Here is a 13,457-nt window from a genome sequence, read left to right as displayed (position 1 = left end):
CTTTTGTCCATCTGTCACCCTGTATTTTTGAACTGTATTGACGTAGGTGTGATATGTTATCCTATAAAACCAGAACCCAGTGTATTTTTGTCAGAGCAACCCATTCTGTATGCTGACGGTTGGTTGTTCTCCTGTGATAATAAAACTCATCGTTTGATTGCACTTTTCCGGAGCCTCCGTTGTTTTTTGTCTGGTCTGAAGTTGATCGATTTCGCAACAGTATGCACAAATATGACCCAAGATGGGGCTCGCCAACCTGGATTGACTCAATAGGAGTTCCCAGGGGAGTTCCAGATGAGTATAAGTTAGTTAATCAGATAGCGGCCGGCTTTGAAAGTGTGTTTCTATGGATAACTCCGAATAAAAATGTCGATCGCATTAACTATGTCCATTATAATGTGTTGAGACTCTCTAATCTCACTAGGGACGCGGTAGAAGGCCTTGCGGAACAATTAGGCCCGACGTCGTTAATGGGAATCCAGAATCGAATGGCCCTGGACATGTTGTTGGCTGAGAAAGGTGGTGTCTGTGCCATGTTTGGGGACATGTGTTGCACGTTCATACCCAACAATACTGCACCAGACGGTACGGTTACTAGGGCGCTTGAGAGTCTGAAAATGTTATCTAAAACCATGCATGAGCAATCAGGTGTGAACACTGGACCGGGAGACTGGTTCACGTCTGTCTTTGGGCAATGGAAGAGTGTTGTTATGTCTGCCATGTTTTCTTTTGTTGTTTTTCTTGTCATATTGATGATTGGATGTTGTCTCATCCCTCTGGTCCGGCGGCTTTTAGTAAAGATGCTGGAGAGAGCCCTGAGCTCAGGCTCAGCAGGTTCAGCTGCGCCGGAGTCCATGATGCCTTTGAGGGAGATTGTAGGCTGGACGGAGGAGTGAGACAAATCCTGGTGTAAGTTGGGCTCGCAAGCGAGCCCAAGAGGAGGAGTTGTCAAGAAAAACATGTAATTTCACTGCCATTATTTCATTATTATTTCATTAGTCTGCATCACTTAGTATCAGTTGATCATCACCATTATCATGTATCATTTATCATTTAGTAAATCTGCTTAATCTTGTATTCCAGAGCACGCAGAATAAGACACATTCCTCTGTAATATTCTATTATGCAAAAACCACCAGCATCTCTGTGGCTCCAGGCGGCCCAAAGTAAAGTCAGATGAGGACAGCGACCTTTTGTTGGCCTGGACAGACAATCTCACAAACTGCACACTCGGACACACAATTGTTTAGACCAGATGTTTTCCCTCATCCATATCTGGGAACATAAAGCCTGAGAAAGTGTTAGGTTTCTGAGAAGCTGAGTTCTAGGAAATGTTCTGACGTCATATTAGGCTATAAAGCTTTCTGTAACGAGCAGAGAAGATCGAAGACCGGCTTCCCACACTGTATAACTGTGTGTGTTTAATAAATCACTTTTTGGACACTTCTGGGGACTCTGTCTGTGCTTATTTTTCCTTCCAAATAAAAAGAACCTTTACAAAAGAACTGTGCATTTCGTGTTGTTAAGACTGTTTCATCTGGGACCATTTTGCAATCTAACGCAAGCTTAATTAAGGATTCTGTTTGTTTTATTCCTTCTAAGCCCAAATGAATTTCTTGTGAATCTGTCTACTGTGAGCCTGGTGATTTTGTTACTGATGCCTGACTGCCAACTGTATAAAACAAAAAACTACACACAATATTCGAAGCACATAGCGCACAGTCGTAAATTCACCCTAATTTTGGTATGATCTGAGCTCAGGCACTGGGTGACTGAGCATAGCACTTACGCATGTGAGCGAGGGGGGAGAAACTGCTGCAGGAGAAGCGTAGACAGGCAGACAGAGGAGAGCTTAAGTTTGACCAGGTGCCAAAGCAAATCATTCATACTGTACAAATAATGTAAATATGACGGTGTATCACAAAAGATTGATATCAAACTGATCACTTGACCCATATTACGTTACTTGCTCTTGGAGTGAATCAACAAATGGGGAAATGAAAATCCGAACAACAACAATGATGTTTTTTTAGAGAGTCTTAGCTTACATGTGTGTTTATTTCATATTTTCAGTTGTTTCCCTCCACGGCTAAACAAAGCACTGTAATCGGTTTCAGTTATGTACTGATGAACACAACAATTGACATAAGTGGCTTCTTTCAAAGAAAAAACTCAGGTAGATTTTATTTTATATATTATGCTTTGTATGTTGTTCAGTATATTTCTATGCAAAACAAGAGGACTTTCAATACACAGCAGTATATTCACAGCTGAAACCAGATATTTACATACACTTTAGGGAAAAAACATAAAAACATTTTTTTTTTCTGTTAAACATCAATTTAGAGTGAACTTGCAACTAGAAGATCACTGGCTGCTCTCTGCCCAGCATGGAGGTCACTGCAAACTCTCGGTACCTCAGCAGAGCTGGCAATATCATCAAGGACTACTCTCACCCCAGCAACCAACTGTTTGAACTATTACCGTCAGGCCGACGGTACAGGTCACATAAAACCAGGACAAACAGATTCAGGGATAGCTTCTTTCCCAGAGCTATCACCGTAGTAAATAAGAACAAAAACAATTGAACCTATTCCATACCGTCACTGTCATTATATTATGCTGCTATTCATACTGTCATTATATTAATGCTGCTATCCTGTATATATTGTACAAACTATTGTTTGAGTACTTACGATTGTTTTTTTGTACTTTTTATATTTTACATTTATATTTATTATTGAAACTTGCACCAAGGGAGTGGCACTCCAATTTCGTTGTACTCTGTACAATGACAATAAAGGCTATTCTAACTTGTTTTGTTTTAGATAAATAAATATTGAAATATCTTTTGAATTAGTTAAATGTCAGAATATAGAGAGAGAGAGAGAGCTGTCTATTATTTATCACTTTCATCAAATTTAGGAGTACATATACACTAAGTTTATTGTTAATTAAGAAGAAAACTGCAGATGATTGCATTCTGATCTTAAGCAGCCTCTGATAGGTTAGTAGAGTCGGATTTTTTAGTAGAGTCCTCTGTCCTCTGCTGGATGTGTTGGAGAACACTTTCAGCCCTCTGAGGACTGCATACCACTGCCTGAGCCAAGCCAATGTGCCACTAAGCTCCAGCCAGTGTCCACACTGCCAGAGGTCTCCACACATGCTGGTTCGGTGTCTGTCTCCGCTGAAGGGTCAGAGGAACCCGTTTGAGCTGTCTGTCTCGGCTGGAGGGCCCAAGGGGCCCATTCAGCCACCTGTCTATGCTGAAGGGTCAGAGACCTGTTCGGCCTCCTGTCTCCTTTATAGTCGAAAAAGATGTGCTCCTGGTGCACTGGCCATTGCTGCTACTCAAATCGAGCGTGGACCTGGACCTCCAGCAGGCCCCGGGGACCTACGTCACACCTTGCTCTTGTCTCCCTTACAGCTGAAAAAGGTCCATGCTTGTGCCCTGGCCCTTCTGAAATTCCCTCTCCATTTAGCCGAGGCAGTGAGTCGGCCTCCTGTCTCCCTTACGGTCGAAAAAGATGTGCTCCTGGGCGCACTGGCCCTGCTGCTACTCACATCGGGCATGGCCCTTGCCCTCCAGCAGGCCCCGGGGACCCACATCCTCCCCTGCTCTACTCCCCCACTAGCTTCTTCTCCTGCAGTTACCCTCCACCACATATCCAGCACATATCCAGCTAACCCTAACCCACTACAATTCGTCCTGATTGTAGCACAAGTGGAACCAATAAGCAGGATTCATTGGCAAGCAGACAACCAGTTCCAACTACTGGGAAGAACCAGTGCGATGCATTTTGTGGTACGCGTCGTGGTAGCTCCTGCTAGGATTTAGGACAGACCTGAGGCTGATGAGAAGGATCTGGGTGTTGCAGGGCCGTCCTGGCTGACACGGCGCTGCGTGAAGCTCTGGGATGCTGCCTCTGGACTGGCACACTGGGGTGGTGGTTCCCCTGTTTAAAGACCTAGACCTGAGCGTGTGCTCCAACTGTCACACTCCTCAGCCTCCTCTATGCCAGGGTGTGTCTGTCAGTCAGGCCTCTGATTCAGGAGGAAGCAGTTTGTGTCCTGGTCATGATCACTGGAGCAGCTTGTTATCCTCTCGACTGCAGGGTCTGTGGGAGTTTGCACAACCAGTCTACATGTGGTTTGTGAGGCTTCTACTTTTGTAGGATCTTCATCTTACAGTACAAAGAGCCTTTGCTGCAGCTGTTGTTGTGTTTTGGCGCCTCATGGATAACTTTTCATGTCATTTGAGTTTCAGGCTTGTTGGTGTTGCTGAGCTGTGTGCATCGTCTGCGTGGGTTTGTCAGCATAATGGGGCTCATATTAAAATGACTTTACAGTCACAGAGAAAAACTTTAAAACACAAAATCAACACTTTGAACCATCGTGGAAACTACGTGTCCTTACTTGTCATCAAATGATGAGTGTGCGTCCTCACCAGGTGTCACAATCATGTGTATCAAAACGTGTGTAACTGTTAAACAGCAAAATGTGTTAAAGCTGAAAGTCTGACTGTTCAAAGGTGAAACTACAAACACTTGTACATATACAGCTCCCTCCATAATGGCCTGAGGAAAACCAAAGACCTGATGTGATTTCATGTTTTCTTTGTTTCACAGTTTAAAAGTTTGTGGTTCTGTTCTCAGACCTTTGTCACTCACATGTTGTGCATCAGCTGTTTATGTCACTGTGCAGCCAAACTAACTCCCCTCATGTGTTTCCTTTGCAGCTGCTCCTCTGGATAGCATTGAGTCCCTGGCTGCCTACTACGTGAGCTGCGTCAGGCAGGTGCAGCCGGACGGCCCGTACAGAGTCGCTGGATATTCTTCTGGTGCCTGTGTAGCATTTGAAATGTGCTCTCAGCTGCAGACCCAGAATCAGCCTGTGGAGTTCCTGTTTCTCTTTGATGGCTCACATTCATATGTGGCAGCGTACACACAGGTCAGAGAAACACTCGCGCATCTTTATTTCATGTATATGCTGTATAGCGTGTGTGATGTTGGTTTTGAAGGATGAGCTCTGGTCACATGATCTGCATGTGAACAGGTTTAACTGTGTTTTTGATTTGCAGAGCTACAGAGCCAAGCTAACACCCGGCAACGAGTCTGAGGCTGAGACTGAAGCCTTGTGTGCCTTCATCCAGCAGTTCACTGGCATTGAATACAACAAGGTATACTGTCTCTGACCCACAGGTTCACACACAAGTATTCCTTTATGTGGCATCAGCGTTAAAGGCCACACAACCTGAGCTTTTGCCTCACGGCGCCTGTAAGGTAAAGATGGTGACTGTAACACAGTCTGGAGCTGCTGTTCCAGCACAGTCTGTGTGTGGTGCAGGTTTGACTCAACAATGATGTGATGTTTGGAGCTGTTATGGAGACTAAAGTAAAACATGCGGTTAAATCAAACCTTCGTACAGTTTCTCACTGAAAGCTGACATTTGTAACTCCTGAATATCAAAACATCTTCATTTTGCATTTTCATATACATAAGATCTGTGATGTTCATTAATTATGTGTCACTTACTTTTCTGAAAACAACAATATCTCCGCGAGCACGCGGTAACGTTTGCTATGAACTTACAGTCGTCTCCATGGTTACATCCTACAGCTTTTGGAGACTCTGCTCCCGCTGTCAGACCTGAATGCACGCGTCAGTGTGGCCGTGGACCTAATCACCTCCGCTCACAAGGACATCGACCGAGACTCACTGCACTTTGCAGCCTCCGCTTTCTACTACAAGCTAAAGGCTGCTGATGCATATGTACCTACTGCAAAATACCACGGCAGCGTGAAGCTGCTGCGCGCCGAAACCAGCAGCGAATATGAGCAAAACCTGGGAGCTGACTATAAGCTCAGCGAGGTACCGATGCACATTTACATCAGTCTGTAGTACTTATCTTCACTGTGCGTGTGTGCGCTTGTGTGTGTTTCTATAAACTCTGTCTGAGCCTTCCAATGTTCAAACTGTGTACTGCGTCTTTCTTCAGGTCTGTGATGGCGAGGTGTCGGTCCACGTCATCAAGGGAGATCACCACACTTTCCTAGAAGGCGCGGGGGCGGAGTCTATCAAGAACATCATTCATAACTCGCTGGCTGAGCGAGCTGTCAAACCAAGGGAGGGTTAAACATCCACCGTCTCTTCACCCTAATTCCTCAGCTTTCCCCAAACTAGACTGTAAATGTGTCGTTATAGGAAGTGTTTGCACTGCTTATGTTTACACGCTACTGTTATCCTAATATCCCAAATGTTAATGGTTAGTGAACCAGTCGACATCCCATCATCTCACAGCTCCATCGATTCCAACTGCAAGTTTTGTTTTTTGTTGCCATATGTTGTTGTTTGCAGAAGTTCATCCCACAACAAAATAACGTGGTTAAAAAATGAATGTAACAAAGTAACAAACACTGACACATTGATTGAATCCTGAATTACATAACATCACTCAAATTGGTGTTTCTGCTCATGCAGACATCAGTAGACAGGCAAACGCGCTGCGACCAGCCTGATGAGCGACTGTGGAGGGAGGGCTGACCCTGCAGCCGTGTTTCTGCACACTAACTACTCGTAACACAAGTTGGAGGCATTTCTTTATTTTGTGATATTTGTTTACTTTTCAGTCATGTGACCACACAGTCATCAGTTACAGTGGCAACCAGCAAATGTTTACGTTGTCAATAAGTTAACAACAAATTAAGTGTTTCATAAACTGTGTTTTAACAATGACACTCGTGTTACTGTAATTTACAGACCAGTTATTTCACTAATTCAGAAGAAAAACTGCTTCTCTTCATGATGGACTGTGTCAAACACACGCTGTTGTTCTGACAGACGCCTGTGACAGAGGCGTCGCTAAGGACCAAATGTGTCTCTTCAGAGGTTAATCAGAGATGTGAATGATCACTGTAACAGTGAGATCATATTTACTGATGTAACCTCTGAGAAACTGTTTCCTTTTAAAGGCTTTGGTCCAGAGATCTAAAACCTCAGCAAATAATCCAAACCTGAGTACAACAGCTGGCCTGAGACCTGTGATTGGGTCAGTGAAGGAAGCTGCTGATTGGAGATGAATGTGCTGAGGAGTCACAGTACGATGGACGTGACAATAAAGGCCTCTGTGTTTTATTGTAACATTTCTGTTATGTTTTGTAGGACTAATAAGGGCCTCAACAGTCGCTCAGTGTTTTCCTTCATTGTAACGAGCCTGTCCCGTTGGATCTATGATTCCTGTGCTTTTGTTGTCGTTACTATTTCTGATCATTTATCTTGTAAATATAGTTTTTGGGTTTTGTTTTTTAGAGGATGGGTCAGTTTATCAGGGACTGAAACACAAATCCTGTTGGCCCAGAAAATTCTTAGTCGCTGTTGGCGCCACCCGACCGTTTAGTTCAGACCATTAAAGTAACGACTGGTTCTATATGACACTTTTCTACATGCAACAAAGGTGGTGATGGAAGGAGGAGAACAAACTTTTTTGTCTGTATTTAATAGCACAATGAAGACCAGACAGCAAAGCAGGGAGGGAGAAATAAAGGGCCTCAGGTCAGAGTTGAACCCGGCCGCAGCATTTACCCCATGACCAGGTGACGTGGTCACCCGCCCGACCCTTACGCACAGCAGTATTTCACTTCAGCTACCAGGAGTATGTGGGTCGAGCATGCAGACTGAACTTTAGCTGCATGTTAGAAAGCCGAGTTTATGAATGAAGGCTAGAACAAATGTCCCGGCTGAAGGAGGAGGGGCTGCAGAGGTGTATAAACACAGGTGGGCGGGGCAGGGCTAGTGTGCAGGATGACTCAGTGACCTACACTGACCCGTGTTGGTGAACATTTTGTTAAAGTTAAATGTTTTCAAGCTGACAAGTAAATTATCCAGCGAGCTAAGTTGAGCTGACCGACGTGCAGTAAGGTTTTCATGCTCTTCACTAACAGCTGATCGCTGAGAATATATCAACAGTAATAATGTCCTGTAATTCCCACGGCTCTGTATGTCACACCTGCGTATGCTTCCCCATCACATTCATCACCTGTTCCTCTGGTGTCTCTGATTGGAGCACGCAGGTGTGTGGAGCAGAGTGAAATCACACACCTAATGCTGTTTTATTCAACCTGGATCTTGGAAGTTTTGATTAACATCAGTGTCAAACATGAACTAACTCTTTGTCCCCTTCAACATTACATGTTGTTTTTTGAAGTAACAGGTTCAGTGATCTTAAAAGGCTGCGGTAACGTGTCGCTGATAAAACACTGAGTCATTTTCAAATTATTCACTTTAGTTCAATTCAGCTTTATTGTTTTATGTGAAAGTCTCCATCCTGTGTCCTTCACTTATCTTTATCCCAGGTGTGAATTGTTCACAGGACTTAAAAGAAGGACGTGTCTGTGGAAAAGGCTCCGGCCAACCTAAACTCCTCCCTCATCAGGACACAGAAGAGCCGCTGAGGCAGCGCCTTGGAGTACGCTGCTGGTCGCGGCACACAGGTGCGCAACAAGATCTCCCGGCCTGCTGGAGGAGGGAAGTCTGGTACTCTGCTGCTTTCCCCAGTTTGCTTCTTGTCAGATCCCAAGTCCTCATCGACGGGCGCCAGAAGGGCAGCCTAAAAGGGCAAAGGTCAAATGTTAGCAAACAGCAACCGATTCTGAAGAAATGTGCTGTGTGATATTCAGAAGTACTGTAACCCGAGTCTCCCACAGAGACCTGATCCAGACTACAGCTCACAAACACAGCTCCTCTACTAACACCTCACTGCAGCTGCACGCTGCTGATCCTGTCTGTGATTAGAAATGATTTCAATAAAGTAAAACAGAGGCTCGTTTTCTATGAGCGTAAACAGGGATCTCTTTTTCAGTCTCAGTGTAACAAACGTGTTTACTGAATAAGTCTTTCAGTAAAAATGTTTTTGTTAATTCAGTAAAATCTGCAAAGATGACTTGTACTGTTGGCAGCAACAAACAGAGACAACAGAGTGTGGGACAGACAGGAAGTCAGGACACGTCTATGTGCTTCACAGTGGGACTAGAACATGAACATTTCTACACACACCACAGGCAGCAACTGTGCAAACCTCCACGTCACCAAAAACACCCTGCAGGTCCCATCAGAGCAACGGCAGAGAAAACAGATGAAAGGTCTGTTAGAGAGAAAAACGCTTCGCTGCTTTCTTACCTGTATGACACCAAAAGGGTTTTGTTTTTTTAATAATAAAGGCTTCATGTTTTACAGTTAAAGGTAAAGCTCATGCAAACATGCAGGCTTATTTGTCTGATCAATGCAAAAGTTCAAACATGTCTCTTTCAAGCCTCATTATCAGCTGAGATCATAGTAAAGACACAGACAGGATCCTGATCCATCTGTTCTTTATATAATTACTGTTTTTACTGTAATGTAGAATATCATGGACATAATACACAGACTGCAGCCTAAATACTGCTAAAAACAGCTCTTTTTATTTTTAAGGTTTCACGTATTAACCTTTTATTATAAAAGTCACCTGATCCTTAGCAGGTGTGTATACAGAAATACACCAGGTCATTATTTAAGCAAAGCGAAGCCAAACTGCTCCTGTGTGACAGATGAAGTCCACCTTTAAACAGCATTTAGATGCTGCTAATGAAACTCGATTAGTGGCAGCACTGGTCTGTGGGCTGGGGACACTGGTGCCACCAGTACAGCGCGCACTTTTCACAGCGCCACCATGTGGACCAAACTGTATTCTGGGTCAAACCTGATGTTTTATCATTTACACTGAACAAAAATATAAACGCAACACTTTTGCTTTTGCTCCTGTTTTCCATGAGCTTAACTCAGAGATATGAAACATTTTCTACAAACACAAAAGACCCGACACTCGCAAGCAATGTTCCCTCTAAGCTGCGCGCGTACACAATTGCGCACTGCTGGCACGGTCTCTGCACAGAAAATCTGCGTTGCGCGCACAAAAAAAAAAAAAAGAAATTCACCTGAATTGAAATTAAAATGAAAACTTTAACAATCCTGTTTTGCAGTGTTAGTCAGTGACTGGCTGCTCCCGTATGGGATTAGAACGAGGCCACCTTATCCCGTAGTCCAGCCAATCACGCGATTCACATTCGTATATACGCAGCTAATCAACGTCGCTGTCAGGCTCTGACGCGTCCTTATGCGCCGACACCGGTGTTTTAGCAAAGCGGCTGATGTGGAGTGAAGCCACGTTAATGACAACGTGTACAACCATTGGAGATGTGAGCAGGACAGACGGAACAACTGACGGGAAAAGTGTGGACTTTATACCAGTTTTTAAATTGTGTTGATCGGCCGCGTACAACCAGAGTTATGATAAAAATATCTGCAATGTTTGGTTTTCTTCCTGAATACTGTCGTTGTTTATATTTACTGCGGGAAGAAACGGTGAAAACGCCGTTTTATAAGGAAAACGCTCGAAAGCCTGTGAGCAAAAACAACACCCCACCACCCTTTCCTATTGGTGGAAAAATGTACCATGTGGACCAATCAAAAATTATATGGCAAGGGTTAGAAACGGGAGGAAGTTTTAGGAGTGACGGCGGTGCTTGGAGATGTGAGAGATTTGCGACGTTTAGCGCAAATCTTATGTAGTGAGTGTGTAGTGTAGTCAGCAGTTTTGTTGTGTGTGTCAGAACAATGAGGCGACTGCTGAATGTTACAGGTGTTACAGCAGTGATACATCTGCTGTTGTCCTGCAGGTATCAGGCTGTTGTTCTCCTTCATCTCATAGTGGACACAAATTATTTTTTGGAGTGGCACAAATAATTTGTGTGGCATCGGATTTGATGCAGAACAGCTGATTGTTCTGTAAATAGTTTGAAATGTTTAATTAAAAAACGCCTTGGCTACATTTTTAGGTAAACAGCTGCAAAAAACTTTGTTTGCATAACTCGGTTACTTTTTTGAAGAAGTAACTATATAATTAATTGCCCAACATTGGTCATTATATCCTGTATTTTGCAGACAGAGTTACAGACTCTCTCCCAGACCACAGACTCATAATACAAGTCAGAGCTTTATTAAAAAAAAAAGAAAGAAAGAAAGTTGTGTTTTCAAAATTAGAGTTATTTTTACTTCCAATAGTGTTAACATACTGCACAGGTCAGGAACAAGATTTTTTGTTACATTTTCATTGTAAGTGGGCTGAAGCAGTTAATTAAAAGTAGTCTAACATGCCACACCTGTGAGGTGTGGCATGTCAAGGTGCTGATTAGACAGCATGAATATTGCACAGGTGTGTCTGAGACTGCCCACAATAAAAGGCCACTCTGAAATATGCCGTACATGTGTAGCACAATGACACATGTCGCAAAACCAGTCAGGATCCGGTTCAGCTCATGGAAACAAAAGTGTTGTGTTTATATTTGTGTTCAGTGTAACAAATACTGAGACGTCTAATAATGTTGTGTGTTGTTCATCTGAGGACGCTGCAGAGAACCAGATTATTTTTATTATCCTGTTTGTCTGTTATGTGAACCTTTAGAGGATGTACCTTATAAAGACTGAGTGTGTTTATCGCACTATGTTAAATGTAACTGTGAGCGACACGAGGCTTACTGCTCATGGTTACCTCATCAGTGGTGAAGTCAGCCAGCTTGATGCAAGAAAGAGGAAGAACAAAAGGATGAAAGAGCAACACACAGATGAAAAACAAAAACAGACTTTCTAACCGACAGAGCTGAAATCTGAACATGTCACCAGCTGCAGGAGGCAACGCTCTGAACCACGTCGTTCCTCCTCCAGATGGAGCTTTTACTGCCTATAGTCTCTTGACATACAATGGTTGGATTGTCCTATGATACTGTATCAGCTGAGCCTCAAATTCTTATGATCTCGAGCTTCAGTCTCAGTGAATCCTTAGTTGGCTCAGATGCATCATCTGGTGTTTGAGTGTAACAAGGTGGTTGTAACACAAAAGGTGTGTATGTGTTTGTGTAAACAGGTGAGTGTGGTTTGTAGTGTCCAACTAAAGCAGCGTGTCTAACCAACCACATCTCCAGGGCTGAATCAGGTGACCACGAGCCATCGCTCCACAGCTGCTGAGGGAGCTACAACCCTCATTCAGCCTTTCATAGACATACGGCAATGAACTGTATGAACAATAAACTTTATTCATACACACAAATCCCTTTAGGGTTGTGTCAGCGAGGGCAAACGTGCCACATCAAATACATGGAGCTACAAGCTGTGGTGACCCACTGTCAGTAAGGGAGCTTTATTACACACACACAGCATCAAATCATAACAACAGTTACCTCAAGCTACTTCTATGTTATAAGGCAAAGACCCTGCAGTTACACAGGGAAACATTAGGTGACCGTCTGTGAGCGACAGTGGGAACCAAAGCCTCTAACAAACATCCATCGATAGATGAGGGGCAGACGGGCTGAATGCAGAGAGGTCTACTAACACATGTTGAGTGAAGAAGAAACACCCAGTGCATTATGGGGAACTTAGACCTATAACTTAGACCTGTGTGCGCCTTAGCATATGCTACTTCCGGCGCATAGCGCTTAGTTTCCGGTGTGATATTCGCTCCTTGTTCACGGTCGGGTTTTTCAACCAAATGGACGAATCAAGTGGCAATTTACATTTTTCGAGATGTCGAATGTATCTGTAGATGATGTTGATCGACTTGTCGATATTTCCCCCCCGCGCCTCAGAGCAAACGAGAGAAAGGATTCAGATTTTATACTTCTCAGTATCTGTAAACAGCGCTCCCTCGTTTATGTTATAAATAATTATAAATTTGTTGTGTTTTCTTTAACAATGTCAGAAGGAGAGAGGCACTGAGGCACCGTCTTCCGCCCCCCGATGCTCCTGCTGCGCCTCCTTCTGACAGGAACTGCCTACAGAACAAGCATGAATGATGCCTGAGTGGACACACACAACTCACAAGTTCCTGGCTCTGTCAGCTCCTCTGCAGAGGGTTTCCCTAAGAAGGTGGACCTAGCAGGGTCACCGGGGGACGGGGAGCTGTGCCTCACGGCCCTCACTTCGTCGGAGAAACCCTCATGCAGAGTTCAAAAACTTGTGTGTTGAGTATGTCGCTGTGAGCCTCCACCATTTAACTAGTGGGTGCAGCCTGAACTGTCTAGAGACAGACCAGACCAGCTGCACAACACAGACACTTCAAACCTGAGGACAAATCTAAGAGAACAGAAAAAGGAAAGGAAACTTAGCTTAGAACCATGCAGCGCTACAGGAGACGGCAGCACTGCAGAGGTGAGGACCGGCACCTGTTTGAAAGAGACAAATGCACACAAAATAAGTGTTTGTTGTAGAATGTGCAGCATGAAAGTAGCATGCATGTTTTGCATAGAACTGTTTTATGCATCTGCATTTCACAAAGAATGACAAATTGGTATACGGGACAACAAATAAAATCTAATGTAATCTTAGAAAATTGCTATTGTGCACCACACTAAACAGAACAAATTCTGTCA

General features: G+C 43.8%; 1 protein-coding gene and 1 long non-coding RNA gene across 2 annotated transcripts; one reads left to right on the top strand and one right to left on the bottom strand.

The window, feature by feature from the left end:
* The first annotated feature begins 4,566 nt into the window (after window positions 1-4,566).
* LOC146561943 (fatty acid synthase-like) lies at window positions 4,567-7,140 on the top strand. The gene is made up of 4 exons (XM_085293401.1): window positions 4,567-4,950; window positions 5,081-5,179; window positions 5,620-5,871; window positions 5,999-7,140. The coding sequence occupies exons 1-4, from the start codon at window positions 4,861-4,863 to the stop codon at window positions 6,134-6,136; spliced, it is 579 nt and encodes a 192-aa protein (XP_085149527.1). The 5' UTR covers window positions 4,567-4,860; the 3' UTR covers window positions 6,137-7,140.
* LOC146561942 (uncharacterized) lies at window positions 6,587-13,189 on the bottom strand. Its single transcript, XR_014894584.1, has 2 exons — window positions 11,582-13,189; window positions 6,587-8,605 (listed from the first exon to the last, which is right to left on the bottom strand). It is a non-coding gene; the product is annotated as an uncharacterized LOC146561942 (long non-coding RNA).
* Window positions 13,190-13,457: the final 268 nt, after the last annotated feature.

This window comes from Mchenga conophoros, linkage group LG12 (genome assembly GCF_057382185.1).
Source record: "Mchenga conophoros isolate Kocher_MC1m ecotype Shallow Benthic linkage group LG12, M_conophoros_male_GT1.1, whole genome shotgun sequence".
Lineage (NCBI taxonomy): Eukaryota > Metazoa > Chordata > Actinopteri > Cichliformes > Cichlidae > Mchenga > Mchenga conophoros.
The sequence above is the reverse complement of the archived record's forward strand: the minus strand, read 5'-3'. Positions and strand labels throughout refer to the sequence as shown.